At 42.2% G+C, this 27,703-nt stretch overlaps 1 protein-coding gene and 2 gene segments (V, D, J or C); 1 reads left to right on the top strand and 2 right to left on the bottom strand.

Moving 5' to 3' along the window:
• Nucleotides 1-3,252: 3,252 nt before the first annotated feature.
• On the bottom strand, nt 3,253-4,782 carry LOC134619770 (Ig kappa-b4 chain C region-like). The segment is given in 2 exon segments: nt 3,253-3,707; nt 4,733-4,782. A coding segment is annotated over 1 exon segment (255 nt).
• A 5,207-nt stretch (nt 4,783-9,989) lies between these two features.
• LOC134619885 (immunoglobulin kappa light chain-like) lies at nt 9,990-16,837 on the top strand. Its single transcript, XM_065470051.1, has 4 exons — nt 9,990-10,002; nt 10,859-11,186; nt 13,251-13,288; nt 16,471-16,837. Exons 1-4 carry the CDS (start codon nt 9,990-9,992, stop codon nt 16,791-16,793), a joined length of 702 nt encoding a protein of 233 aa, XP_065326123.1. The 3' UTR covers nt 16,794-16,837.
• A 10,061-nt stretch (nt 16,838-26,898) lies between these two features.
• Nucleotides 26,899-27,454, bottom strand: LOC134619882 (Ig kappa-b4 chain C region-like). The segment is given in 2 exon segments: nt 26,899-27,230; nt 27,451-27,454. Coding segments are annotated over 2 exon segments (336 nt in total).
• Nucleotides 27,455-27,703: the final 249 nt, after the last annotated feature.

Here is a 27,703-nt window from a genome sequence, read left to right as displayed (position 1 = left end):
CAGGGAGATGGCCACTGGCAGGAATGATTTCCTGTGTCGTTCTGTGGTGCTCTTTGAGGGAGTGTTCGCCCAGGGAGCCAAACAGGCTAGGACCGCCACTGCTCGCATCCAAGCTGGACAGTCGCTTGTCGATTGACTCCAGGATGTCAGTAATGTCTGCTGGCAGGTGATGTTGTGCCAAGGAAGTCTGCCGTGTGACTTCTTTTCGATGACGGGGTCTCATTTTGTGCCGGGGAAGATGCGCTCTGGGCCTTCTTCATAACTATGTACTCGAAGGACCGGTTGATGTAATCTTGGAGAGCATCTAAACTCTCCCCGCTGTCTTCCAAGGTGTTGGAGATGATTAAGCAGATGTGGTTAATTCTATGACAACTGATTGGTATATTTGGTATAATGGGAGTTTGAGGGACAAAAAAGTTTGTTAAATTCTAAGCTACCATTTGCTTTCTTTCCGCCCAATCTCTGGCATCTGGCATCACCTACAGCATGAGTCATTTACCTGTCTAGTCACTTCCATCCAAAAGAAAAACAACATTAAGCTGGATAAAGGGATTTGTTGCACAGGAACTCTAGATGTTAAGGTTTCATGGCTTTACTTCAGTTTGTAAAACAGACAAATCTGTATAGAAGGATATGAGGAAATATGCATCCGGTAGTTTTGGGTTTTTTTTTTTTTTGGGGGGGGGGGGGGGGGGGGGGGGGAGAATTCAGGTCCACACTCTAAGCCTGTTAGTGGTGTAATGCACCACATTGTTGTTTGCCAACCACAAAAAAACCCCAAAAAACAAAAAACAAAACAAGAAGAAGGTGGTCCCCGTGGACCTGATCATCTGCTTATCGCTCCTTGTGTTTCCAGTCCCCCCCCCCGCCAGGTTTCTTCAGGTCTTAGGTTCTATATTGTTTTTTCTTTGTATTCTTTGTATTCAGTCTCAGTTTAGCTTTACCCAGTTTAGATTTTTGTTAGTTTTTCCACAATACCCCTTCATTTGTTGTTTTGTAGTGTTTTTGGGCAGCCAAAACCAAGGCTCTCCTTTTGTTAAACTTCCATCTCCATTTGGACCGCATTCTCTCATCTCCATGCCGTCTGCCTTAGCAGACGTGATACATGCTAGTCTGATAACTTTGTATTTGACATTATGTTACAAATACTAAACTATATTAAACCTGGCAAAACAGCACAATTAATATTTGATTTGAAAACTACCACAGTACAAACCACAGTTTACTATTCACTGTCCTCCACATGTAAAAAAGTGATATATTGTGATGCTTTTAGCAATAAGGGAGAAACAAGTTAAATGTAACTGATAGGACTCCTTCAGTTTGATGGCTGTCTTCACCTGTAGTTGCCAACATCTGGTTCAGGCATTATAGCCAGAACAAGCTCTGACCACCTCACAGTCACAGTTCCACACAGCAGCTTCAGCAACTGAAGATTGGGGAAACGGACCATGTTCTAATCTCCCACAGAAGGCTATTGAAGCTCTTGTGGAGGTGGCAGAATTATCTACAAAACATTCATTCAAATGATCAACAATCAACTTCCAAAAAATGATTAGTTCATAATATTTACACATAACTATGTTTTTATTTCAGTTTATCAGAAATGTTAATATAAAACTTAAAATTCATGCAACCCTGATATAGTGTACAATATGTCCCGTTCTCTCCACTCATTTATGCAATTCTCTTGAAAACCACAGAGGCAGCCGTTAGCACAATCCACACAAGTGACAAACACCAAAACACTTTAACAGTGCAAGCTGGAGACTGATGGAGTTTCTCACAAGGATCCAGCATCAACTGAAGCTCAGCTACTCTGTTAAGTAGCTCCCCTGATGAGGCTGATCAGCAGCAGGTGAGTGTGATTACTCCTCAGGTGTGACACACACACACCAACAAGCAAAGGAGGAAACGAGGGACTGGGAGAGAAAAAGAAAAACACAACATAGACATGGCAGGTCAATCGGCGAGGACAGCAGATGAGGAAACATAACAGATTAGATTCAGGGCTCCCTGGCATTTTTATCTCTGGATATATTTCCGCATTTACTTTTGGACAGATGTTTTAGTCAACCCTAATAAATTTTAATTTTTGCTTTCAGAATGTGAGGAAAAGCTTTTATTTTCAGCTCCAAAGCACAATTTTATAATTTGAAACTTTCATTAGCTCCCCTCGTAATCTTGATAATGAAACATTTTGTTCTTGTAGTTCATTAAACATTCCCATTCAACTACTTAATGTAGCAAAATTCTGGATAGGGACTGCAGTATAGCATTTTCATGATCATTATTTACTCACTATTGTTTTGAACAAATAGTTCCATTCATTAAATGTAACAGTGCAGCATATATTAGCAGGCACTTGCTGCTAAGTAACTAAACATTATGCTGCTAACACAACTTTGGCTCCTTGCAAGCAGCTGCACAGACAGCATGCTAATGCTAAGCTAACCAAGAATCCATGTTGATGTTGAAGCTGAGTCCAGCCCAGCAGCCAGACCCTGAACTTCAACAGGTAACGAATGCATGAGCAGTCAGGCTACAGCCTCTGTTTCTACCTGTTTGTGGTTTGTGATCACTTTGAATTCTCTTTGTGCTGGTTTTAATCTTTACTTTGTGTTTTTGGCTTTGCATTCATATACCTAAATGCCAAGAGAAAGAAAATATGTGTGTCCTCATTAGGATAGGGATTTATGTTGGTGTGAAAGACTGTAGCCTACAAGTTCATATTGCTAAATGACAGTTATGACATGGTGTGTTTCAGATGATTTTACAGAAAAAAAAAACACCAAAATAACGTACTGAATTACTTTTAACAAAAGAAACCTCTATATATTAAATTACTTCTTAAAATACATACCCCAACACTGATCACGACAATAGACTAATTCTTATACAGCGCTTTTCTACCCCACCTGCGCAGTCAGAGTGTTTTATACAACAAACTGCAACATGCTGAAACATTTCATTACACAGCATGCAATGAATTTGCATAAATGTAATGTCTTTAATATCCTGCTAAGTAATGGCAGTATCTCTCAATTCCCCTTCACACTTATTCTTTAACATAAACTTCGCTTAACTTTATGTATTGAAAGTGGCTTAATTCTACTGACTCATATTGACTTTCGACAGATAGCACACTGGTTTCCAATTAGAACCCTGGAAATCATTATTTAGAGTTTAAAATTCACATCACCACAAAAGTAAGAAAAAGACTTGGTTCTTATTTAATGTAGATATTTTTTTATTCTTTAAAACTTTTAAAACCAACTTTAAACAAAGCAATGAAAAATGAGAGAAAAAATTAGATTTTTTTAAAAAGCTACTGAGTGCAGACTGAAAGTAAGACCAGCATGAAAGTCACAGATAGTCAGGTCAGGACTGGGAACACTGGTCTCTCCTCAGTGGATCTGAGACCAGAGTCTGGGAGCCCTGGGTGGCCTCACAGGTCACAGAGCCCACCTTCATCCAGTGGTCTGCAGGGAGCCTCAGGGTGCTGCTCCAGCTGTAGAGGCCGTCATTCTGCAGCACCACGGGGCTCCTGCTCTCCTCCCAGCTGATGCTGCCACTGCCATCCACCTTCCAGGACAGACTCCAGTCTGAGGGGAAGCCCTTGTTGGCCAGACACATGAGTGTGGCCTTCCCCTGCTGTAGCTCCTCACTGGAGGGGGGCAGAACCGTCAGGGTGGGGCGGGTATCACCTAGGAAACACAAATCAGCTTAGAGGACACGAACCAAGAGTTGATTTTCTCCGTTAAGAAGTTTCTGTCAGGTGTTTTTTCTGCTCCACCAGTCATTAACTCACACATTGTTTCACTTCCCTTTAAGAAACCTCTCATGCATATCAGCACAGAGAGAATCATCACACAGTTTGACCTGAAATATGTTCAAACTACACTGGAAATAAAAAAAAAAAACCAAAAAAACAAAGATGTGTGAACAATTTTAAAAGATGTTAAGCTTCAACATCATCAATTCTTCATAATAAACAGCTTGTTCTGGATAAGAAACTCAATACCACTACTGCCTCATGTGTTTTGTTTTATTGCTTACATTGCTTTAAATGACAATTTTAAATGATATGATACAATAAGAACACCAGAGATCTTTATCTTCACTCTGTGTAGTTTAACTTGAGGACAGTAACATTTAATTCATCCTAGAAACATTAACGGTGATGTAAAACAAGAAAATAATCACAGGATGATTACAGTTTATATTATTTACACATCATTGTCTTTATGTCAGAAATATCAACATAAAATCTGAGCAAAGCTGATGGAGTCAGCCTCCATGATATAATTGTAGTAAAGCTAAATAGATAAAGCTTCTTTAAAAACAGTATAAACTTACTTCCAACATTCAGTCTGGTTCCTCCACCAAAAGTCAACCACAGTGACACAAACTCATTGAGCCGCCGTACAAAAACCTCTGACTGTAGAGAGACACGGCTCTCTGACTCTGTTAGCCTGGATTAAATCTAAAAGTTCTCAAGACTTAACCAGATGTATGTATATATCATATATCTTCAAGTCCACTCTGATGTTTTATATTCTTTGTTAATATTCATTTTAACATTTATTCTGAAGCTAACTTTTTTTCTTCATAAAAATGTATCTAAAAACTATTTTACTGAGGGTTTTTTTTCTGGCACACTGAACAGAAAAGTCAAGATAACCACAAGAAAGAAATTTGCTAAAGTAAAAGAGGTTTAAGTTTGACTTACTTCCAACATCCAGTCTGGTTCCTCCACCGAACGTGTACCACAGTGATACAAACTCATTGAGCCGCCGTACAAAAACCTCTGACTGTAGAGAGACACGGCTCTCTGACTCTGAAACAAACAAACTCACCAATATGAATTCTTTAAATTATAATTTCACAACATATTATTATTATAATTATGAAATAAAAATCAATGAAACACAATAAAACAATTTTCCAATAATCCAGTTTGGTAATTTACATTTTACAACTGTTAAGATACATCACTTTAATGCTTCCACCTTCTTTCTCATAACTCTAAACATTAAATTTAATTTTCAAGCTACAATCACAAAACTTAAAACTCATCAGGTAAAACCTCACAAATGCATCAAAACAGTTTTATGTTCTCTCACAAACACTCAGATCATGCACAGAACCAGTTAAAATGATAATACTGCTGAGCATTACACACTACATCACAAAACAGAAAATAACATGTTCAGGGCATGAAACTCAAGTCTTTCCAGTCTCACAGGTTGTCCTGTTATTCTACAAAACATATAAAATGTCAACTTAAAACAGATGAATGATTCTGAGCAGGGCCGTGCAGAGATGTTTGAAGGGACGGGTGCTCAAAGTTAAAAAGGGGCACATAGAACCAGGCTGAATAACAACAACACTGTTGCTGTTGAGGGGTTGCTGCTGCTCCTGCTGCAGATAGTGCTGGAGGGCAGGTCTGTGTTGCTTTGAGACTGTAGACAGTAAAAAGTCCACAGCAGAGATGGTAGCTGATTAAAGAAGTGTTATGAGATGATAATAAAATGCAAAGATTGGTGACAGCGCTTGGAAGCATTAAACAACAAAATTGTGGGAAATAAACTAGGCTCTGCCTGTGAGTCACTCTTTGCCCCTCTTCCCCCTTCCATCTCCTCATCTCATCTATCACTCTCCACTTGCTGTACATCTCAGAACAGGGCACACTCTGGTATTTCATTAATCTATTATTTAATTATCCAAACTTAAAAGCTCATGCACCTAATCCAAAATAAAGTAATGATAGAAAAAGCATTGTGTTTATTATTGTTTTTATACTTGAGCACCTCTGCTTGCAACAACTGGTACAGGTGTTATTGTTACCTGTGCTCCTTTTAATCCAGCTGCTGAGGGATCCATTGCCTTTAACAGCCTTACACAGCTCCCTTTGTCACTGTTTCCTCCTCATGTCCTTACAAGACATGTTTGGACAGTAATATATGATGAGTTATAATTTAAAAAATCCATACACATAAAACACACACACACACACACACACATACGGTGACATTTTATACCTTCTTCAGAATACTGTATATACTACGGCCACAAGTTTTCATCATGGCACTGATCCAGAATCCTTCCCTTATTATTTAATTCTAGTGCTATAAGTGTCATGGTCCTGGGTCATGTGACCCAGTGTTTTGTGTTAATTATTATTATCTTATGCTTTAGGTTATTCTGGTTATGTCTTTTGCTATGATTTCTAGTTCCTAGGTTTTGGTTCCCATGCTCCCTCTGTTCCAGTTCAGTCAGGTCTCTGTGTAAAGTCCGTGTCTCTTATTCTGTGTCTTTGCACGTGTGTTGAGTTTCCTGTTTTATTGTGAAGGTCTGTGTCTTATGTCAGTGTGTTCAGTTTTGCATCCTCCCTGTCTCGACTTGCTTATTAGGTTCAGCTGTGTCTCCTTCCTGTGTGCTGTTTCCTCGTTTCCCTTTGTGTTTATTAGTGTGTGTTCTCCAGTACTCATCGTCGGTCAAAGTCAAAGTCAACTTTATCTGTCAATTCTACCACATGTACAGGACATACAGAGAATAGAAATTACGTTACTCTCAAACCCTCGATGAATAGCAAATGAACACTTAAATATAAGAGAGTGGTTAAAAAAAATGCAAGTAAAATAATTTAAAAAAGTAAAAATTTAAATAGATACAGTACAGTTTTTCGAATACCAAGAAAGCTATACAATATACAATATACAATATTCAAGTAAGGGTAGATGACATTGAGTGTAAACCAGGCAGAGTAGTGCAAATAGGCAACTAGTGCAATGGAGATTTAGTAATGTACGGTAAGAGATAATGTAACAACAAAGACTTATGAGATAATGGCAGTCCAATGCTCCACAAGGTGACTGGTAACTGGTGCAGGCCAGTGAGTGAGTCAGAGGGTGTGTGTGTGTGTGTGTGTGTGTGTGTGTGTGTGTGTGTGTGTGTGTGTGTGTGTGTGTGTGAGACAGAATTCAGTGAAACCGTGAAGGAGAAGAGGGGAGAGGGGGCAGAGTCGGGAGGGAGTTAAGCTTCCTGACAGCCTGATGGACGAAGCTGTCCTTCAGTCTGCTGGTCCTGGCCTGGAGACTCCGCAGTCTCCTCCCTGACGGCAGCAGCTTGAAGAAGCATTGCATTGGGTGCGTGGGATCAGCCGCTATGCAAAGGGCTTTTTTAGTAAGACGGGTGCTGTAAATGTCCTGGAGGGAAGGGAGAGAGACACCAATGATCCTCTCTGCAGCTCTCACTATGCGTTGGAGGGTTCTATGACAGGACGCATTGCAGACTCCAAACCACACAGTGATGCAGCTCGACAGGATGCTCTCGATGGTGCCTCTGTAAAAAGTGTACATGATGGGGGCTGGTGCTCCTGCTCTTCTTAGTTTGCGGAGAAAGAAGAGACGCTGCTGTGATTTCTTGGCCAGTGCTGTGGTGTTGTACGTCCAGGAGAGATCCTCTGTAATGTGCACACCCAAGAATTTGGTGCTGCTCACTCTCTCCACGGACACTCCGTCAATGGTCAGAGGAGCATGTTTGGTGTGCATTCTCCTGAAGTCCACAACAATCTCCTTCGTCTTCTCCACATTCAGAGAGAGATTGTTGTCAACACACCACGTGGCCAGGCGTCTCACCTCCCTTCTGTAGTCGGTCTCATCCCTGTTACTAATGAGACCCACCACCATTGTGTCATCCGCAAACTTGATGAAGAGGTTGGAGCTGTATAATGGAGTGCAGTCATGGGTCAGCAGAGTGAAAAGGAGGGGGCTCAACACACATCCCTGCGGGGCCCCCGTGTTTAAAATGATGGTGCTGGATGTATTACTGCCGACCCGTACTGCCTGAGGTCTTCCGGTGAGGAAATCTGACAGCCAGTTGCACAGTGAGGTGTTGAGCCCCAACTGAACCAGCTTTTGAGTAAGCTGTTGGGGGATTATAGTGTTGAATGCTGAACTAAAATCTATGAACAGCATTCGAACATATGAGTCTTTTTTGTCCAGGTGTGTGAGTGCTGAGTGGAGTGCAGTGGAAATAGCATCATCGGTTGAGCGGTTGGGCCGATACGCAAACTGGAAGGGATCCAGAGAGGGGGGCAGGACAGTCTTGATGTGTTGCATGACTAGTCGTTCGAAGCACTTCATCAGGATGGGAGTGAGTGCAACAGGACAGTAGTCATTTAAGCAGGAGGGAGATGACTTTTTTGGAACCGGAATAATTATAGTAGCTTTAAAACATGTGGGGACGACAGCCTGGATGAGTGATATGTTGAAGATGTCTGTGAAGACATCAGTGAGTTCCACTGCACAGTCTCTCAGTACACGACCAGAAATGTTGTCAGGACCCGGGGCTTTACGTGCATTGATCCTGCTGAGGGATCTCCTCACGCTGTCCGGGGACAGAGTCATCACCTGGTCACCAGGAGGGGGTGGGGTCTTCTGTGCGGTGGTGCTGTTTTGGACTTCAAAGCGAGCAAAGAAAGTGTTCAGCTCGTTCAGCAGGGGGATAGTGCTATCACAGGTCCGTGGTGGGGGCTTATAATCTGTGATGGTCTGAATGCCCCGCCACAGGCTCCGTGAGTCTCTGCTGTCTTTGAAGTGATGAGATATTTTCCTGGAGTACTGTCTCTTAGCTTCTCTGATGCCACGGGAAAGGTTGGCCCTAGCTGTCCTCAGGCTCGCCTCGTCTCCATCTCTGAAGGCAACATTCCGAGCTTTCAGCAGCCTGTAGACCTCTCCTGTCATCCATGGTTTTTGATTGGCCCGGACAGTTATGGTTTTCGTGACTGTTACATCCTCAATACACTTGTTGATGTAGGCAGTGACAGTCTCTGCGTACTCCTGGAGGTCAGTGGTGTTGTTATGGGTGGCAGCCTGCTTAAACATGTTCCAGTCTGTGGTGTTAAAGCAGTCCTGTAAGGCCTCTGAAGACCCTTCTGGCCACACCTGTATCCGCTTACGAACCGGTTTGGAGACTTTAACAAGCGGTCTGTAAGCAGGCACTAGCATGACAGTAATATGGTCTGAGGCGCCGAGGTGGGGGAGGGGAAAAGCTTTGTAAGCTCCTCTCTGGGTGGTGTAAACAAAGTCCAGTGTGTTATTTCCCCTTGTTGGAAAGTCTATGTGTTGTTGTATTTTTGGAAACACGCACTTTAGGTCTGCATGATTGAAATCCCCAGCCAAGATGAGAAAAGCATCAGGATGGGCTGTCTGCTGCTCACTGATGTGCTGGTACAGTTCGTTCAGTGCCTCACTCCTGTTGTTGACATTGGAGGAGGGAGGGATGTACACAGCGCACAGTAATATGGCTGTATATTCCCTCGGTAGATAGAATGGCCGGCACTTAATAACCATAATCTCCAGCACTGGTGAGCAGTGTTTGCAGACCGCAACAGCATCGCGACACCAGGCATCATTGATGTAAACACAAAGTCCTCCCCCGCGGGTCTTACCTCCCGCGACGATGACTCTGTCAGCACGGTAGCATGTTAGCTGGTCGAGCTGAATGGCGCGGTCCGGGACACTGTCGCTGAGCCATGTTTCCGTGAACACAAAAGCACAGCAGCCCTTTACATTCCTTTGAGATGAACGTAGCAGTCGGATGTCGTCCAATTTATTTTCTAGCGAGCGTACGTTGGCCAGAACGATAGAGGGGATGGCGGGTTTGTGTGGGCTAGCCGCTAGCCTAGCTCGGATGCCACCACGCTTACCCCTCTTCTGCTTCCTCTCACACCGCTTGAGGCGCCTCCATTGTGGGCGAACTGTAGGAGTGGGGGTCGGTGATTGGGTAGGCCTACGGAGCAGACCCAGTTCTTTCAGCTCCTCGGTGACCACAGAGTTTAACTTAAAAAGTTTGTTTCTGCCGATGTCGAGAAGAAGTGTTGGGGCATATCCTCGTTCGGGCATATCCTCGGGAGAGAGAGAAGCCGCTGCGTGTGCACGCGCCGCCAACAAAATTTCAATTTAACAAACAAACAAGGGCACATGAGGAAAAAAAGTCTGCGGTTCTCTGCCCATCATGCCCTGTGTTTCTTTCTGCGTGTTATCCTGCGAGTATGGTTTTGAGTTTTGTTTGTTAGATGTTTAGGTTTTAGGTGTCCTTGCCATCCTCGCTTTTGTTTGTGTTTTCACCTGTTGGAATAAAAGCTCACTTGCATCACAGCCTGTGCCTGCATCTTGGGTCCTTCATTCATAACACCATGCGGCTTGCCTCGCAAACCATGACAGTAAGAGTAAAGTGAGACTAAAAAATTAAAGTAATAAATATAAAATAATGTATTTATGATGATTCAATTTTTTTGACTATCCACTCAAAGCATAAGAAATGTTTAAACTGTAGAGATACAATCATTTTGCTGCTGTAAGATTAGCATTTTTGTCATGTTTGAAATATTAATCTAATATAATGTGTTTCTGGCACTTAACCCCCCACCCCCCCTCCCGCAACTTTGTGTCTTTGTCTCATTGTCTCTGTATCTCATTGTACAACTTTATAGTGACAAAAAAGGCTTTCTATTGTATTCTAACTTGCCTGTTTCTGTCAGTCAGATCATTTCCATAGAGAGGCACTTTGCATCAGCAGCACCATGCTCCAGTGCTCTGGGAGAGTTTATAGTCCTGAGAGTTGAACACTGGATGACTGACAGCTGTCCTTCATCACAACAGAAGCCACAGAAATCCTCCTCATCAAAAACATGACTTTGATCTGCGTCCTCATCTGGACTCTCCTCTGCTGCTGCTTCACAGGTAAAGTCCAGAGAATCAAACTCCTCTCCTCTATCAACATCTGTCCCTCTGAAATGAAGCCCACAAAACCATGAAGCTGCTTTATGTTTTTGTCTCTGTATCCTCAGAGTCCAGAGGACAGATCACAGTGACTCAGCCTGGAGCAGTGAGCTCTGCTGTGGGAGGATCTGTGAGCATCAAGTGTAGGACCAGTCAGAATGTTTATGCTTCTGGAAGTACACACTATTTAGCCTGGTACCAACAGAGAGATGGAGAAGCTGCTAAACTGCTCATTCACTCTGCTAGCACTCGATATTCAGGGACTTCAGATCGTTTTACAGGCAGTGGATCAAACTCTGACTTCACTCTGACCATCAGTGGAGTCCAGGCTGAAGATGCAGCAGTTTATTACTGTCAGAGTCTTCACTATCCTAACAGTCAGTATGTGTTCACACAGTGAAAAACAGTCGTACAAAAACCTCCCTCAGTCAGACTGAACAGAAACTGAACTGACTGCTGCAGCTGGAAGATACTGCAGAGACTGATACAGTTCACTGAGGACACACACACACACACACACACACACACACACACACACACACACACACACACACACACACACACACACACACACTCTTTTAGAGACTTGAAATATCGCAGCTTTAAACATGAACCAGTATCACAATCAAGAATTTCCATTAAAATTTTTTATTGTGAACTTTTAGTGTAAACTCTGCAACAGCACACTATTTAGGAAAATAACATTAAAATTGAGGACTATTTACTCTGTTTTAAATAGTTATGTATTTTTGACTGTAGAGAGACACGGATCTGAAAGAAACAGACTAATTCTTAAATTCTAGAACTTTAAACATGAAACTTAATTCCCAATCTACATTCACAAAACTTCAAACTTATCAGATACACCAAACAGCAAAGGCCACAGGTCAGACTCAAACGCAGGATGCTGCCCTCCCCCCACTGGGGCATCTGGTCACTGGCTTACCCACTGAGCTAAACTGGCACCCTACACAGTGATGATTGGCCAGGACTTGAGGTTATATCATAATGTTTGGCTTTGGTTTGCTCTTGAAATAGTTTCTTGCCTTTTCTGGCCAATAGATGTGTTTTTCAAAATGAGGAATTCAACATTGCAGAAATGCCCAATTAAAAAAAAAAATAACCATGTGTAGATGTATCCTAAGAGACAAGAAAAAAAATGTTCATATACTTAAAGATGTCTATAAAAATTAAAAAATATATTTCCAACCAGTAATCTGATGAATTCATTCACCTCCTGATCAAGATAAAGCAAATTTTCATGAGAGCCTGGAGGTTGTTGCGAGAACTAGGACCCAAAAGCAGATTCAAGCATGGGAGGCAACAATAAAGTTTCAACTAGTTTACTCACTTAAATACAGGAGTTACTGGCAACACGAAGGAGGGACTCTTGGCAAGAAGGCAAGCGAGTCAGAACTGTGGGAAGAGGGAGAGCGTGATTAGAGAGGACTGCAGGGGAAGCTCGACTGGAGAGGTGAGGAATATTGGAAAGGTATTCTTACTTGCCAGGTGGAGGATAAAACACCTCTAGGGGAGGTGATGGCCAGGTGAGCTCCTAGATTGGTGAGTGAGTGGGATGATTCCAACCTTGTTTTCCAGTGATCCACAAGAGACGGTAGCAGGAGGACAGGCAGGTGGAGGTGGTGAATGATACAAATCTGAGCAGTGAAGTGTGCAGCGAAAAAATGGAAGCCTTGCTGTGGAGATCTGTGTCCAGAAGAACCTGAGCTGTAGGTAGTGTAATGATGGTGAGATGTGGCAACTAGAAGCACAGACAAGATAAGGTAAGTACAAGACTTTAACCAGGAGCATGAACCGAAGAGGTCTGTTACCATCGTGAGGTTAGTTGACGAACTGGCAAAGCAGAGATGAGGATGCTGATCTTAAATATGTTCTGCTGATTGCTTGTGGATCAGGAACAGGTGAGCTGAGCAAGTGGCATGATGAGGGCTCAGCGCAGGGCGGATACCAGGGAACACAGAGAGGGCATAGGGACAAAAATAAAGCTCACCCGGACCATGACACACAGAAGAAATATTCTTTCAAAAATATTCTTCTTTTTAAAATATTTTACAGTGAATAATGTGAAAAACTGACTGATTAATTGATAAACAGCATCAACAATTTGATCTAAGTCTCTGTGTGAGTCAGTCAGATCATTTCCATAGAGAGTCACTTTGCATCAGCAGCACCATGCTCCAGTGCTCTGGGAGAGTTTATAGTCCTGAGAGTTGAACACTGGATGACTGACAGCTGTCCTTCATCACAACAGAAGCCACAGAAATCCTCCTCATCAAAAACATGACTTTGATCTGCGTCCTCATCTGGACTCTCCTCTGCTGCTGCTTCACAGGTAAAGTCCAGAGAATCAAACTCCTCTCCTCTATCAACATCTGTCCCTCTGAAATGAAGCCCACAAAACCATGAAGCTGCTTTATGTTTTTGTCTCTGTATCCTCAGAGTCCAGAGGACAGATCACAGTGACTCAGCCTGGAGCAGTGAGCTCTGCTGTGGGAGGATCTGTGAGCATCAAGTGTAGGACCAGTCAGGATGTTTATAGCTCCAGCTATTTATTCTGGTACCAACAGAAAGATGGAGGAGTTCCTAAACTTTTCATTAAGTATACTAGTCAGAGAGAATCAGGGATTCCAGCTCGTTTTACAGGCAGTGGATCAAACTCTGACTTCACTCTGACCATCAGTGGAGTCCAGGCTGAAGATGCAGCAGTTTATTACTGTCAGAGTCTTCACTATCTAAACAGTCAGTATCTGTTCACACAGTGAAAAACAGTCGTACAAAAACCTCCCTCAGTCAGACTGAACAGAAACTGAACTGACTGCTGCAGCTGGAAGATACTGCAGAGACTGACACAGTTCACTGAGGACACGCACACACACTCACACACACACACACACACACGCACACACACACACACGCACACACACACTCGCTGTATATCCCTTAAATAAGTACCATCACTTTTCGCGTAGCAAGGAAAAGTTGGAGAGTCTAGAGAATCTCCTCTCAGCTTGCAAAATGATGATAAAGAAAGCTGGGCCGTGTATTGAAAAAAGCTTAGCTATGACCTTTGAGCTCAGCTTGAAAATACTGCAATGTAGAGAACTGAAATATCTCATCAACTTAGCTTAAAAGAGTAAAATATAGTGTAAACAGCATTGTTGATAAAAAAAATCATTTTAAGAGTAAATTTAGCGACTCCTTTCATTTTATTTTGATTAATCTTTGTTTTATAATGTCAGAAAAAGCTTATATTATAAAAACATTAATTATAAAAAAAGTTTACATTTAAAAAGCTTATATTTTATGATTTCAAAATGTTTGTATGCAGTGCCACTAATACTCTTGATAAATAAACATGTTGAATATCTTGTAATTTATTAAACATTCCCAGAAAACAACTTAATACAGCACAATTCAGTGTAGATACAAGTATGGCATTGTCTTGATTATTATTTGCTCATTGCTGTGATGAACAAGTTAATCCATTAACATGTAGTACAGAACAAAGTTACGGAGAGACAGACTCAGACTCTCTGCTTCCATAAAGTAACTGTTGCGTCTGTGTTTCCACAGGCCCCGCTAGTTTAGAGACTTATTCCTCATGAAGAACACAAGACATAACAGAACATCATCAACCGGTCTTTAACTCGCTAACGAGAGAGAGCTTTGGTCAGAACCAGGCAGTAGAGCAATGCTCCTCACCTGTCTCTAGCCCAAATCCTTCAAAGAGTAGCTCTCCTCGCAGCTATTTATTGACATGACAGTTACAATACACAATACAACACAACGCAAGCACCTCCCAACGTAAAACCCCCCAATGGTTCTAAGACAAGGCACTGTGTGTGTGTATGTGTGTGCAAGAACTTGTGTGTGTGTGTGTGTGTGTGTATGTGAGAATTTGTGTGTATGTGTCATGGGGGTGCGTTTGTGCGACCTCCTGCTCACCAAAAGGGTTATAAAAGCAGGAAGCTTACAACACAAGAAACAGATCTTCCGGAGGGGATGTATCTACAATAAAACCTCCCCCAGCACAGAGTGGTTGGAGAGGTGGTCAGGATCAAAGGAATGGCTTTGATCCTACTGCTTGAACCCAGACTTTACAAATTTAAGAAACACAATGACAACATTCAACAATTTGACTTAACAGTAACCTTCTGCTGTGATTTCATAGCAGCTCTGATCTCCTTTAAAACACACGAGTTAAACATGGACACTAGCACATTACACTGACTGAGTTATCAGACTGCAAAATGTTACAGAATCTGACATTTTGTTTTTGAACTCAACATTTTATTTAAACAAGCGAAACCACATACTGCATCTATTAAACAGCATGGCTTCATAGTAAAAGTGTACAGTTGGTGCACTGGCCTACCTGCAGTCCAGCCCTTTCTTTCTCAACAGTTCTTAGACTTTAATAGACTGTTGTTAAAGGAACAGATTATACTACACAGTCCTGAACATGGCCCAGTCCCAATTTTTGTTTAGATGAGGTTTCAAGTGGGTAACTGCTTTGGCCAACAATGAAGGCAACGCCTGCTTTAAACTGTCAAAAGACAGACTGCAGACAATCCTGTCAACAAAATATTAAATAAATTCTCACACATTCCTTAAGACTCTACAAGAGGAGCAGCACAAGGAGGATTAACAACAGCGTTAAAACTGCTAAATAAAGTATGGGGTCTGTCACACAATATCAGGAAAATACTTCATGGCAGCCTCCTGAGAGTTTAAGTATCTTGTAGTACAACATATGACACCTGTTTCTCTTTCATCCATCTTCACTCAGCTCGCCTATACATCTGTCTGATTGGTTGGGCAGCTGCATTATTTAGTCAGAGCTCAGCTTTACAGTTAAGACTCTTGATTATTTTTGAGAAAAGCAAGTTCAGCCATCACAGGCATGTGATTAGAAAAACAAAGATCAGAAATGTCAGTGCCACTGACGATACGAGAAATGATAAAATCATATAGGAAGTATTACTTCAAGTTATTCCAGGTTTTTAATTGATTATGAGTGTAGTTTTCACACAATGTGTCTCCATTACACCTCAATTCTTCTTTAATAAAAGGTGATATAGTTTAATATGTTGTGATGTTGTTCATCAGAGATTGTATTTAAATAATTTTCTAACAATGAAAATCTTTTTGTGTGTGTGTCCTGGCATGTAAAGAATTAGAACTGAAGGTGAATGTACTTTCTTTGATATCATCACCTAATTTTATTTTCTGAAATGACAGCTGTTAACTACAAAAAACTGAAAATGTTACATTTGGTGAGTTTTAGCATTAACTATACGTTACATATTAACCTGTGTAACACAAACACATTTCAAGTTCTTGTTTTGAGTCAGATGATTTCCATAGAGAGGCACTTTGCATCAGCAGCACCATGCTCCAGTGCTCTGGGAGAGTTTATAGTCCTGAGAGTTGAACACTGGATGACTGACAGCTGTCCTTCATCACAACAGAAGCCACAGAAATCCTCCTCATCAAAAACATGACTTTGATCTGCGTCCTCATCTGGACTCTCCTCTGCTGCTGCTTCACAGGTAAAGTCCAGAGAATCAAACTCCTCTCCTCTATCAACATCTGTCCCTCTGAAATGAAGCCCACAAAACCATGAAGCTGCTTTATGTTTTTGTCTCTGTATCCTCAGAGTCCAGAGGACAATATACATTGACTCAGCCTGGAGCAGTGAGCTCTGCTGTGGGAGGATCTGTGAACATCAAGTGTAGGACCAGTCAGAATGTTTATAACAACAACTGGTTAGCCTGGTACCAACAGAAAGATGGAGGCGTTCCTAAACTGCTCATTTATGCTGCTAGCACTCGACAATCAGGGATTCCAGCTCGTTTTACAGGCAGTGGATCAAACTCTGACTTCACTCTGACCATCAGTGGAGTCCAGGCTGAAGATGCAGCAGTTTATTACTGTCAGAGTTGGCACTATCCTAACAGTCAGTGGGTGTGCACACAGTGAAAAACAGTCGTACAAAAACCTCCCTCAGTCAGACTGAACAGAAACTGAAGTGACTGCTGCAGCTGGAAGATACTGCAGAGACTGATACAGTTCACTGAGGACACACACACACACACACACACACACACACACACTCGCAGTATATCTCTTAAACAAATACCATCATTTTTTGCATAGCAAGGAAAAGTTGGAGAAAGTCTCGAGAAACAATCTCTCATCTTGCAAAAAATGATTTCTCTGAAATGAAGCTGACAAAACCATGATGTGTACAGTTATGATAAAGAAAGCTGAGCAGTGTATTGAAAAAGCTTGGCTATGACCTTTGAGCTCAGCTTGAAAATAGATCTGTGAAGGTTCTCAGTCATCCAGGTCATCGTACTCTAAGGAGCCACCAAACCTACAAAATGTCTTGGGGGCAAGACATCATTCCCTCTCACCTACATGAGGATGAGGATTACAGTGTGGAAATAAGTGTGCGGTGTGTCAAAAGTCAAGCTGTTATCCATGGTGAACTTTTTATCCACAGCGTTACTGTGAGCAGTGACAGATTTCACTTCTTGGGCTTTGATTTTGACCCAGGTGTCATCACCATATCTGTACCAGTGGCTGGGTACTGTCCCTTTAAAAAAAGAACAGAACCTTTCTTTCCACTTCCTCCATGTAAATGTTGGCTACAATCAGTGACACCGGGGAGCCCATGGAGTCCATGTTTTTGTCTACAAACCCACTATCCTAACAGTCAGTGGGTGATCTCACAGTGAAAAAGCACTGTACCAAAACTTCTCTCAGTCAGACTAACGAGAAACTGAACTGACAGCTGCAGCTGGAAGCTACTGCAAAGACTGACACAGTTCACCGAGGACACACAGACACACACACACATACACTTTGCCATATTCTCCATGTTCTTAAAATCAATCATCACGTTTAATTCCATTACAATCCCAACTCTTTATCTGATTTCTCAGAAACTCAAAAAGGAGCCAAAGTGGAAATGTTAATGTGTAAAATTTGGGTCATGACCTTTGATTTCAGGTTCAGACTGGGTCAAATGACTTCACTGTAAACCCTGTTAATATACTGAAAAATATAACAGCCTCAGAAAACTTATGAATCTCTTTAAAATGAAAGACAACCTTCCTAATGGAAAGTCCAAAGTCAACAAGACAAAACATGAGTAACCAACTAATCCAACTACACCAACATGAACATGCAGTATATAAAAAACAAAACCTATAAGTTTTGTCTGATGTACATTTTAAAGCTGGATTTCTCTCATTAATTCGTGTTTTTCATATTTCCAGGTTCATCAGCAGAAATCATCCTGACTCAGACCCCTAAAGCTCAGTCTGTTGTTCCAGGACAGACTGTCTCTATCAGATGTAAAGCCAGTTCAGGTGTTAGTGATGACATTGCGCGGTATCCAGGACCGCGTGTTACTGTAATCCGATTATTTTTTTCAAGTAAGGAGTAAAGGGATTACTATTGAAAAAGGTAATTAGATTACTGTTACTTTTCCATAAGCATGCTGTGTTACTGCGTTATTAAACCGTGATTTTATTTGTCAAAGTGTCTCATGACAATGACATAAGCGTGTGCGATGTCCGTGGCAGCAACAGACGTGTGCAGATCAACAATGGATAATATGGAGTGCGGGAGAGAGTACGACCATGTAGCGTTTAAAGCTTGGAAGTACTGACCTTACTTTGAGTTTGAGTCCGTAAAGAGTGACAAAAACAGCGTCCACTGTACACTCTGCGTGGGAAGAAAAGTTCTTTTTACAGCGAACAAACGCTGCCACGAAAATGTGACATTCACAGAGAAACCCCCGGATCCTCCTGTGGCAGGATGAATGTTATTCCTCAGTTCAACCCACTTTCAGCCTGGCGCATTAGGGGGCGCTAGTATAAATAATGGCTATTTGAGCGTCCCTGGATCGCTTACCTGTGATCTCCTTTTTGGTCACCTGACTTCCCTTTGGTGTTGCCGAGATCATTTGCGGGTTACGCTTCTGAAGCCTCCATCGCGGCTGGTAGGTGTTTACTCATTGTAGTGTGTATATTACCTTACTTGGTGGTAAACGGCTATTGTTTGTAGGTCGTAGCTGTAGAAGCCTCCTATGAGCCATTCTGCTCATGTTTTATGACGCGGCTTACTCGGTACGTAATCAACTTTTGTTACGATTTCTGCCTTCTATTGTTCTTTTATAGTAATTACTTATTGTGCTTTGCAGGAAGTGTGGGCCTTAGTTTTACGCCACGCTACGCGAGCTGAAGTGCTGCTGCTTTGCTTTGCTGTGCTTATACCGTCTGTTCCCGTTGCGAGATTTCTTTCCCTGCTGCTGCCAGCTTTTACAGTGGACGGCGGCGTGGACAGCGGCCATATGCATGCCGGTTATCGGACTTAGCTGGCGTGCATATTGATTGACCGTTAATTTGTAGTCGTGTAGACGGCAAGTTGGAGCAATACGGCGATTCCGTTTGCTCCAGATTTTAGAGTTTTATCCAGATTGTATGTTGTTTTACTGTTTTTGATTTGTAGTTTGGCTTTTTGTTACGCCACTGGTGGGAGGCCCTTTTTCTAGCTGTAGATCACCAGTGTGGTCTTGCAGTTGGGTTATCCCCCAGCGCTACATATTAGTTTTGTTGCAATATATTAAAATTTTCTTTGTTTCTTTTATTCAGATGCGGAGCGCCGACGTGGAGGAGACTAGGGTGCCTTGGTGGTGGGAGCCTTTGAGTGTACACACCTGCCTTGTTTAGTTTATTAGTGTGAGTGTGTGCTGCACTGTCTTGGTGTATTTTCTTCTTTTTTTGAGTTTGTGTGTGGCATCCCTGCCCTCCACTGGTAAGCCTCAGCTCTGAATACCTTTTTTAGCATACTTGTACACTGATATTTATGACTGTGCTTTTAAACGTTGTTTTAATTAATAAATTGTCAACTTATTATACCTCCAGTATTCTCTGGGTGAAATTCCCAGGGTGGCGTTGTCTTTTTAAACTGTGAAGCGTACTTACTTTATTTCCACCTTGTGCTGCCACACTCCCACTGACATGATCGCTGTGGCACCGGGCAAACCTCCACCAGTCCCACTCCTGCTAAACAGGTGACAATACATTTAAGAATGACTCAGTGCTGCTGAATCATTGATTTTATTTATTTTCTGCTGTGTTTTACTTGCATCTGTTTGAAAGAGTGTAAACACAAAACATTATTTTATTTTATACGCTTGAATATGCAGAAAATAGGTTTAAATGTTAAACAAATTTCTTCAAGTCAAAGACTGTGGCATATAATTTTATTTTTGCTTGATACAGTGTGCATAAAATTAAAAGATTTAAACTAATAAAACAAGTTTTAAAAAGAGACATTTTCATTTGATTTAATTTTATATCATGGATTATTCTGATGAAATAGGATTGGGCTGAAAATTCTATTGCTTTATTACGTTTTCAGGTTGTGTATCATGGTTTTCAAAAGTAACTAAGTAATAAAGTAACTAATTACTTTTGAAAATAAGTAAACAGTAAGTAATGGGATTACTTTCTTGGAGAAGTAATCAGTAATTAGTAACTAATTACTTTTTTCAAGTGACTTGACCAACACTGGTGGTATCTTCAGAAATCTGGAGAAGCCCTTAAACTGCTGATTCATGATGCTACCTCCCGTCAGTCTGGAGTTTCTGGTCATTTCAGTGGGAGTCAGTCTGGAACTGACTTCACTCTGACCATCAGTGGAGTTCAGGCTGAAGATGTAGGAGTACAGTACTGTTTCAGTTTTATGCAGCATTTATAAATGTATGATACCCATTACATCCAAGCAGCGTGTGTTTTTGGTGCTTCAAATCTCTGTGCTCTTCTGTCATTCTGACTTTCAAAGGCTGATTCATGTGATTATATAAATCTCAGTGTGAAGGTGCCTCCCTGTGATTGGTGGAGAATATAAAAGGCTGCTATGATTTTATTGTACAGATTGGTTACCTAAGTGGAGATTACATATAAGATGTCATGCCATCTGTGTGTGTGTGTGCAAGTAATAAAATACAGGTGAAATAACTGCATCAAGACTTGAAATTATGAAGAGGAAATATGGCTAAAATACCATTTTTTCCATATATATATATATATATATATATATATATATATATATATATATATGGAAAAAAAAAAAAAAAAAACCACCCATCTCGCCCCTGCGGGCGGTTTTATCCTTCAAGCTCGGGTCCTCTACCAGAGGCCTGGGAGCTTGAGGGTCCTGCGCAGTATCTTAGCCGTTCCCAGGACTGCACTCTTCTGGACAGAGATCTCCGATGTTGTTCCCGGGATCTGCTGGAGCCACTCGCCTAGCTTGGGAGTCACCGCACCTAATGCTCCGATTACCACGGGGACCACCGTGTTCTCGTGTTCCTTCTTCCTGATATTGCTGTCATTCGGAACCGCTACATCGATCACTACGACCGTCTTCTTCTGTTTGTCTACCACCACTATGTCCGGTTGGTTAGCCACCACCATTTTGTCCGTCTGTATCTGGAAGTCCCACAGGATCTTAGCTCGGTCATTCTCCATCACCCTTGGGGGCATCTCCCATTTTGACCTCGGGACTTCCAGGTTATACTCGGCACAGATGTTCCTGTACACTATGCCGGCCACTTGGTTATGGCGTTCCATGTATGCCTTGCCTGCTAGCATCTTGCACCCTGCTGTTATGTGCTGGATTGTTTCTGGGGCATCTTTACACAGCCTGCACCTGGGGTCTTGCCTGGTGTGATAGACCCCAGCCTCTATGGATCTTGTACTCAGAGCTTGTTCTTGTGCTGCCATGATTAGTGCCTCTGTGCTGTCTTTCAGTCCAATTTTATGCAGCCACTGCTAGGATTTCTGGATATCAGCCACTTCCTCTCTCTCCCGGTGGTACATACCGTGCAGGGGCCTGTCCTTCCATGATGGTTCCTCCTCTTCCTCTTCTTTCTTGGGTTTCTGCTGCCTGAGTTATTCACTGCTGAGCACGGGGTCGGTTGGGGCCATCTTACTGATGTATCTGTGGATGTTTGTTGCCATATATATATATATAGAGAGAGATCGTTTTTTTTACAAAGTACAAAGTATTTAAAAATAGGAAAATTTAATGGTCTTAAAGCATGAAACATACAAAAAGTACAGCAACAGTGGAGCTGAATAATGAGGTGTGGGAGCCCTGGGTGGCCTCACAGGTCACACTGTGAAATGGCAAGAAATGAATCTTCTATGTGCTGTGACAGAACATGAAAAGTAAACAGATCACTCCCATTTTTTACTTTAAATTCACGTTTGGAGTCTAGCCAAACGTGGTAAAAGTGGTGAGCCCCGTTGAAGCACTGAAAAACATAGTATTTATATTGGCACACAGGCCGCACTCATTGGAGGATATTATTTATATATATGACTGTTAAACAGAAGAAGTTGCAATCATTGCTAGAAAATAGCAATAGGGGGAAAAGGATTCAAACTGAAGAGACATGTGGGTATGGTCTAAAGCTCAAACACAAGCAAACTGCCTTCTTGTTGCAGAAATTTTAACCAGCAAAAACAGGATCTTCAAGGCAAAATGTTCAGAAATCTGAGTCTGTCTCAAAAGATTGCCCCTGACTCCATGAACTCTTCCAGTCCATCTTACAGCTTTTGATTTAACATTGTTGAGTCTCTGTCTTTGTTCAAACTTAAGGCCTGTCTTAAATCCATGCATGTCTATATTTATTTGTATTAGAATTCATATTTGAATTATTTCACATTTTCCATTTCAATTTTTTTATTCAAATTTATCTCTCCACTAGATGTCATGAATGATTTAATTATTCAGCAGAGGACAGCTGCAGCTGACTGACTCTGTGTGTTTGCATATGTGTCCTGCCTCTCTGCTCACAGCTGTTAAGAGGCCAGTGTTGATCAGTGGCTGTCCAGGCCTTTCAGAGCCACTCACACACCAGCAGCACAATGATGATGTCACTGACTCTAGTGATGACCACCCTGGGGCTCCTTGTTCAGGGTGAGACTCTCTGTGAAAACTTCAGCATGCAGCCAACTCCACGCTTCAATTTCAAGTAAATTTTCTCCAAGATGGATTTGTCTCAATAACTCTTCTCATCTCATTAATATTTTCAGGTTCATCACCTGAAATCATCCTGACTCAGACTCCTAAAGCTCAGTCTGTTGTTCCAGGACAGACTGTCTCTATGAGATTTAAATCCAGTTCAAGTGTTAGTTATGAGTTGCAGTGGTATCTTCAGAAATCTGGAGAATCTCCTAAACTCCTCATTTACGATGCTAACAGCCAGAACTCTGGAGTTTCTGAACGTTTCACTGGGAGTCAGTCTGGAACTCTGACTTCACTCTGACCATCAGTGGACTTCAGGCTGAAGATGCAGGAGTTTATTACTGTCAGCAGGACAACAGCCTCCCGTTCACACAGTGAAAAACAGTCGTACAAAAACCTCCCTCAGTCGGACTGAACAGAAACTGAACTGACTGCTGCAGCTGGAAGATACTGCAGAGACTGATACAGCTCACTGAGGACACATAAACAATTTTTTTTAGAGTTTTCCTTTCTAACTCAGTTTGAAGAACAATACAAAAATGATTCAAGAGCATAAACAAGACCTTATTGATTTTGACAAGTATCAGGCACAGTCAACTATGGACATTTGGACGTCCAACCCTGACCCAAACTGGACGTCAGCGTGACGTGTAACATTTAAACTTTGGACTGGGTCATTTTTGGACGTCATGTGCACGTCTATAACAGGTGCAGGAAAATTACATGATTAATAAATATAATATTTTTATTTACAAATATCATGATTGTTGTTATCAACATGATACATATGAATACAAATTATTTACAAACAAACATGGCTTACTGTGTGTTAGCCTGTTGATTTATCCAGTATATATTTTTTTTCTTTCTTCTTTAAGTGGTTTATTTATTTCAATTAATCAGTGTGTTTGTAACCACATTAAAACTGTTATTTAATAAAGTATGTTGAAATTTTAAAAACGTTGAAATCCATGTTAATATATTTATAAACATATATAACTGTTACGTTCCCCTGAGGGGTCTAGGCGGTGAGGGGGAAGTAACAAAAAGTATCCGGGTTAGAAAAAGGAGACAAGAAGGCAAAGAGGGTTAAATTAAATAGCTTTATTAAAGTTGGTATTAAAACTAACTAAAAGAGACGGACAAGCCGCTATCACCATTTAAAGGAACAAACAAAACTCAGGCGTTGGTCAATAAAATAAGAGTAAGTCAAAAAGAAAGAGAACAGCTCACTAGCTGCAAACACTGCAAACACGGCAAAGACACACTCAGCTCACTAGCTGCAAACAGACACTCAGCTCACTAGCTGCAAACAGACACTCAGCTCACTAGCTGCAAACCACAACAGCACAGCTCACAAGCTGTAACCACACTAATGGCACACTGGCCCAGAGCTCACCTTTCCCTGTGCTTAAATACTCTTAATTACTGACAAGCGTCAGCTGTGTCAAAGAAAAGAGGTGGCACCTCAGGCAGAAGAGGTGGTGGGACACGCCCACACAGGCACCTTCAGGAGGAGGCCCTGCTAGGGCCGTAACACCCCCTCCCATAAATACAAACCCGTGGTTTGTCAAATTATTACGATAATCAAAACAAGTCCATAACCGCTTCATCACCAAATTGCAGGCTTTCCACCTACCAAACCCCATAGCAACGGTTAGGCATTTCCTGCGGAAGCTGCCACCCCCATCTCAGTGGGTTCACAACATCGACAGAGAGTGGCCCCAGACCCTCAAAACAATGTCTTGTGTGATAGTCAGGGCTTTTGTGAGCCATCACCTGTGGAGAACACAGCAGGCAGTCAGAAAACCTTACTGCAACAGTTTTAAGACGATTGCTCAGGTCACAGGTACAGGCATGTTTGTTAGTCATGGGTGCAGGCCTGAGCGGTGGTGCTATACATGCTCTGTCCACCTGCAGGTCATTTTGAGGACCTGAGAAATGGTCAACTAACGGCAGCTCAGGGTTAGTTGACCCCTTACACTGACCACAGGAGCCCCTTAAACAACTATGCTCCAAGTGTGGTCCTTTGCTGGGCCTGACAACCTTGTCAGTTTGAGAACCACGACTGACTGTTTTCAAATCAGGCCTTCTTCCCTTCGGATGTGCTTTGCGTTTAAGTGCCAGTCTCACACAATTAGCAACCACATGGCCAGGCTTGTGGCAGAAGAAACACAGCTTTGCTCTGGATCTTGAAACCACCACTGCACTAGCCTTGTTAGCTGGCCCACTCTTATCTCTCCCAGAGGTACTACGGCACAAAGGGATATTGTGTCCTGTAGCCTTTGCTTTATGAGTCAGCTTAAACTCATCTGCCAAGGTGGCAGCTTGCTGTAAAGTGGAAACCCTCTGTTCACTTAAATAAAAAGCAATAGACTCAGGAACAGAGTTTTTAAAGTCCTCCACCAGCATAAGCTCACGTATGGACCCCACATCGTTAACCTGGCTTGCAGAACACCACCTGTCAAAGAGCTTTGCCTTCTCCCTAGCAAAGTCATGGTAGCACTGACCATGTGCCAACTCCAAACCTCGGAAATGCTGTCTATAGGCCTCAGGTACAAGCTTTTCATAAACTAGGCTGTCCTGCCTAGACAGACCAGAGCAAGCTTCCTGAGCCTTACCTGTGAATTTACACAGCAACATCACCCCCCACATGTCTTGAGGCCACTGCAGTGCTGTTGCTATGCGTTCAAACACACTGAAAAAGCTTTGAACACTGGATTCACAGAAAACTGGAACCAGGTGGATGTTATTGCTTACAAACGAGCCCCTGGACACCTGCTCACCAACAGATGTAGGCCCAGCGCTCGTCAGCTCCAGCTGATTCAACTTGAACGCCATCGCACCGCACCGCACACCTGCCAACTCACTTAGAGACTACCCAACAATTAACCAAGTAATAGTTAACTACACAACTTACTTTAACTGACCAACTTACCCCATACAGTATACACGTTAAACACACAACTTACCCAGTTCCTAAGCACACCAAACTATACCTACCTATCTTCTGGAGCGTGCTGGGCTCGAGGCAACTTTAAAGGCAGAACTTCAGTGACCGGAGCCCTGAATTGCCTACCCCCAACAGGGAACTAATCCCCACCCAGGATTACTCCAAAAATAAGAAAGGCAAAATAACAAAAGAGTGCCCGAAGAAAGAACTCAATAAGCTCAGCTGGACACTCACCTAACTTAACTGGGAAGTTGGGAATCTCTAAAGGTGACAAAAAGCAAGATAATCAAAAACCCATACCAACTCAAAATTCCCTTTCCAACGATCCCGGACGAGCCCCCACTTGTTACGTTCCCCTGAGGGGTCTAGGCGGTGAGGGGGAAGTAACAAAAAGTATCCGGGTTAGAAAAAGGAGACAAGAAGGCAAAGAGGGTTAAATTAAATAGCTTTATTAAAGTTGGTATTAAAACTAACTAAAAGAGACGGACAAGCCGCTATCACCATTTAAAGGAACAAACAAAACTCAGGCGTTGGTCAATAAAATAAGAGTAAGTCAAAAAGAAAGAGAACAGCTCACTAGCTGCAAACACTGCAAACACGGCAAAGACACACTCAGCTCACTAGCTGCAAACAGACACTCAGCTCACTAGCTGCAAACAGACACACAGCTCACTAGCTGCAAACCACAACAGCACAGCTCACAAGCTGTAACCACACTAATGGCACACTGGCCCAGAGCTCACCTTTCCCTGTGCTTAAATACTCTTAATTACTGACAAGCGTCAGCTGTGTCAAAGAAAAGAGGTGGCACCTCAGGCAGAAGAGGTGGTGGGACACGCCCACACAGGCACCTTCAGGAGGAGGCCCTGCTAGGGCCGTAACAATAACCAACAGAAGAAATAACAGGACATATTCAAGTGAAAAATCTTTATTGCTGTAAAATCTTGACAAGTTCATAAAACAGGCAACAAACAGATTAAGAATAAAGAGACTGATATTGAAAAAGACTCCAGACTGAGAGCTGTAGCAAAGTGTAAAAAACAACAACAACAAAAAACAGCATCATGTTCCCAGTGAATCAGCTCAGGACTGGGAACACTGGTCTCTCCTCAGTGTCTCTGAGAGTGGAGTGTGGGAGCCCCTTATGGCCTCACAGGTCACAGAGCCCACCTTCTCCCACTGGTCTGCAGGCAGCATCAGGGTGCTGCTCCAGCTGTAGAGCCTGTCTGTCTGCAGCGCCCCGGGGCTTCTGCTCACTTCCCAATCAATGCCACTGCATCTGCGGCTATCAATGATCCAGGACAGACTCCAGTCTGAGGGAAAGCCCTTGTTGGCCAGACATGTGAGCGTGGCATTCCCCTGCTCCAGCTCCTTACTGGAAGGGACGAGCACTGTCAGGGTGGGTTTGGTATCACCTAGGAGACACCAATCAGCTTAGAGAACGGGTAACAGGTACTTTCTGTCAGATGTTTTTCTGCTCCAACAGTCACTCAACACATTGTTTCACTTCCCTTTAAAAAACCTCTCAGCACAGAAATAACAGCACTGAAATATGTCCAAACCACATACAGAAGGAAAACAACATTTGTGCAACATTTTACAAAAGAGAGTGAAAGTCACAAAAATCTGACTCACTCATGATTTTAAGTGTTACCGGGAAATATGTTTAAAAACACAACTCACTAAAACTGTTTACTACATAAACAGAGATTTTTACTATACAGTTAACCTTAATCTGAAATGGGGGAACATGATGCAGAAGAATTTTTATTCAAGTAAAATTTAGTTTATCCACAACTTACTGTAAAGAACATGAAGAAAAAAATCATTGAAGGAACAGTTTTATCAATAGCAAATAAGTAAAAATTTCAAACACAAATTCACACAT

Source organism: Pelmatolapia mariae, linkage group LG22 (assembly GCF_036321145.2).
Source record: "Pelmatolapia mariae isolate MD_Pm_ZW linkage group LG22, Pm_UMD_F_2, whole genome shotgun sequence".
Lineage (NCBI taxonomy): Eukaryota > Metazoa > Chordata > Actinopteri > Cichliformes > Cichlidae > Pelmatolapia > Pelmatolapia mariae.
The sequence above is the reverse complement of the archived record's forward strand: the minus strand, read 5'-3'. Positions and strand labels throughout refer to the sequence as shown.

Coding starts and splice junctions, on each gene's coding strand:
- LOC134619885 (XM_065470051.1), top strand. Junction 11,187..13,250: donor AGTCAGTATGTGTTCACACA/GTGAAAAACAGT, acceptor CTGTATCCTCAG/AGTCCAGAGGACAGATCACA. Junction 13,289..16,470: donor CAGTGACTCAGCCTGGAGCA/GTGAGCTCTGCT, acceptor CTGTATCCTCAG/AGTCCAGAGGACAATATACA.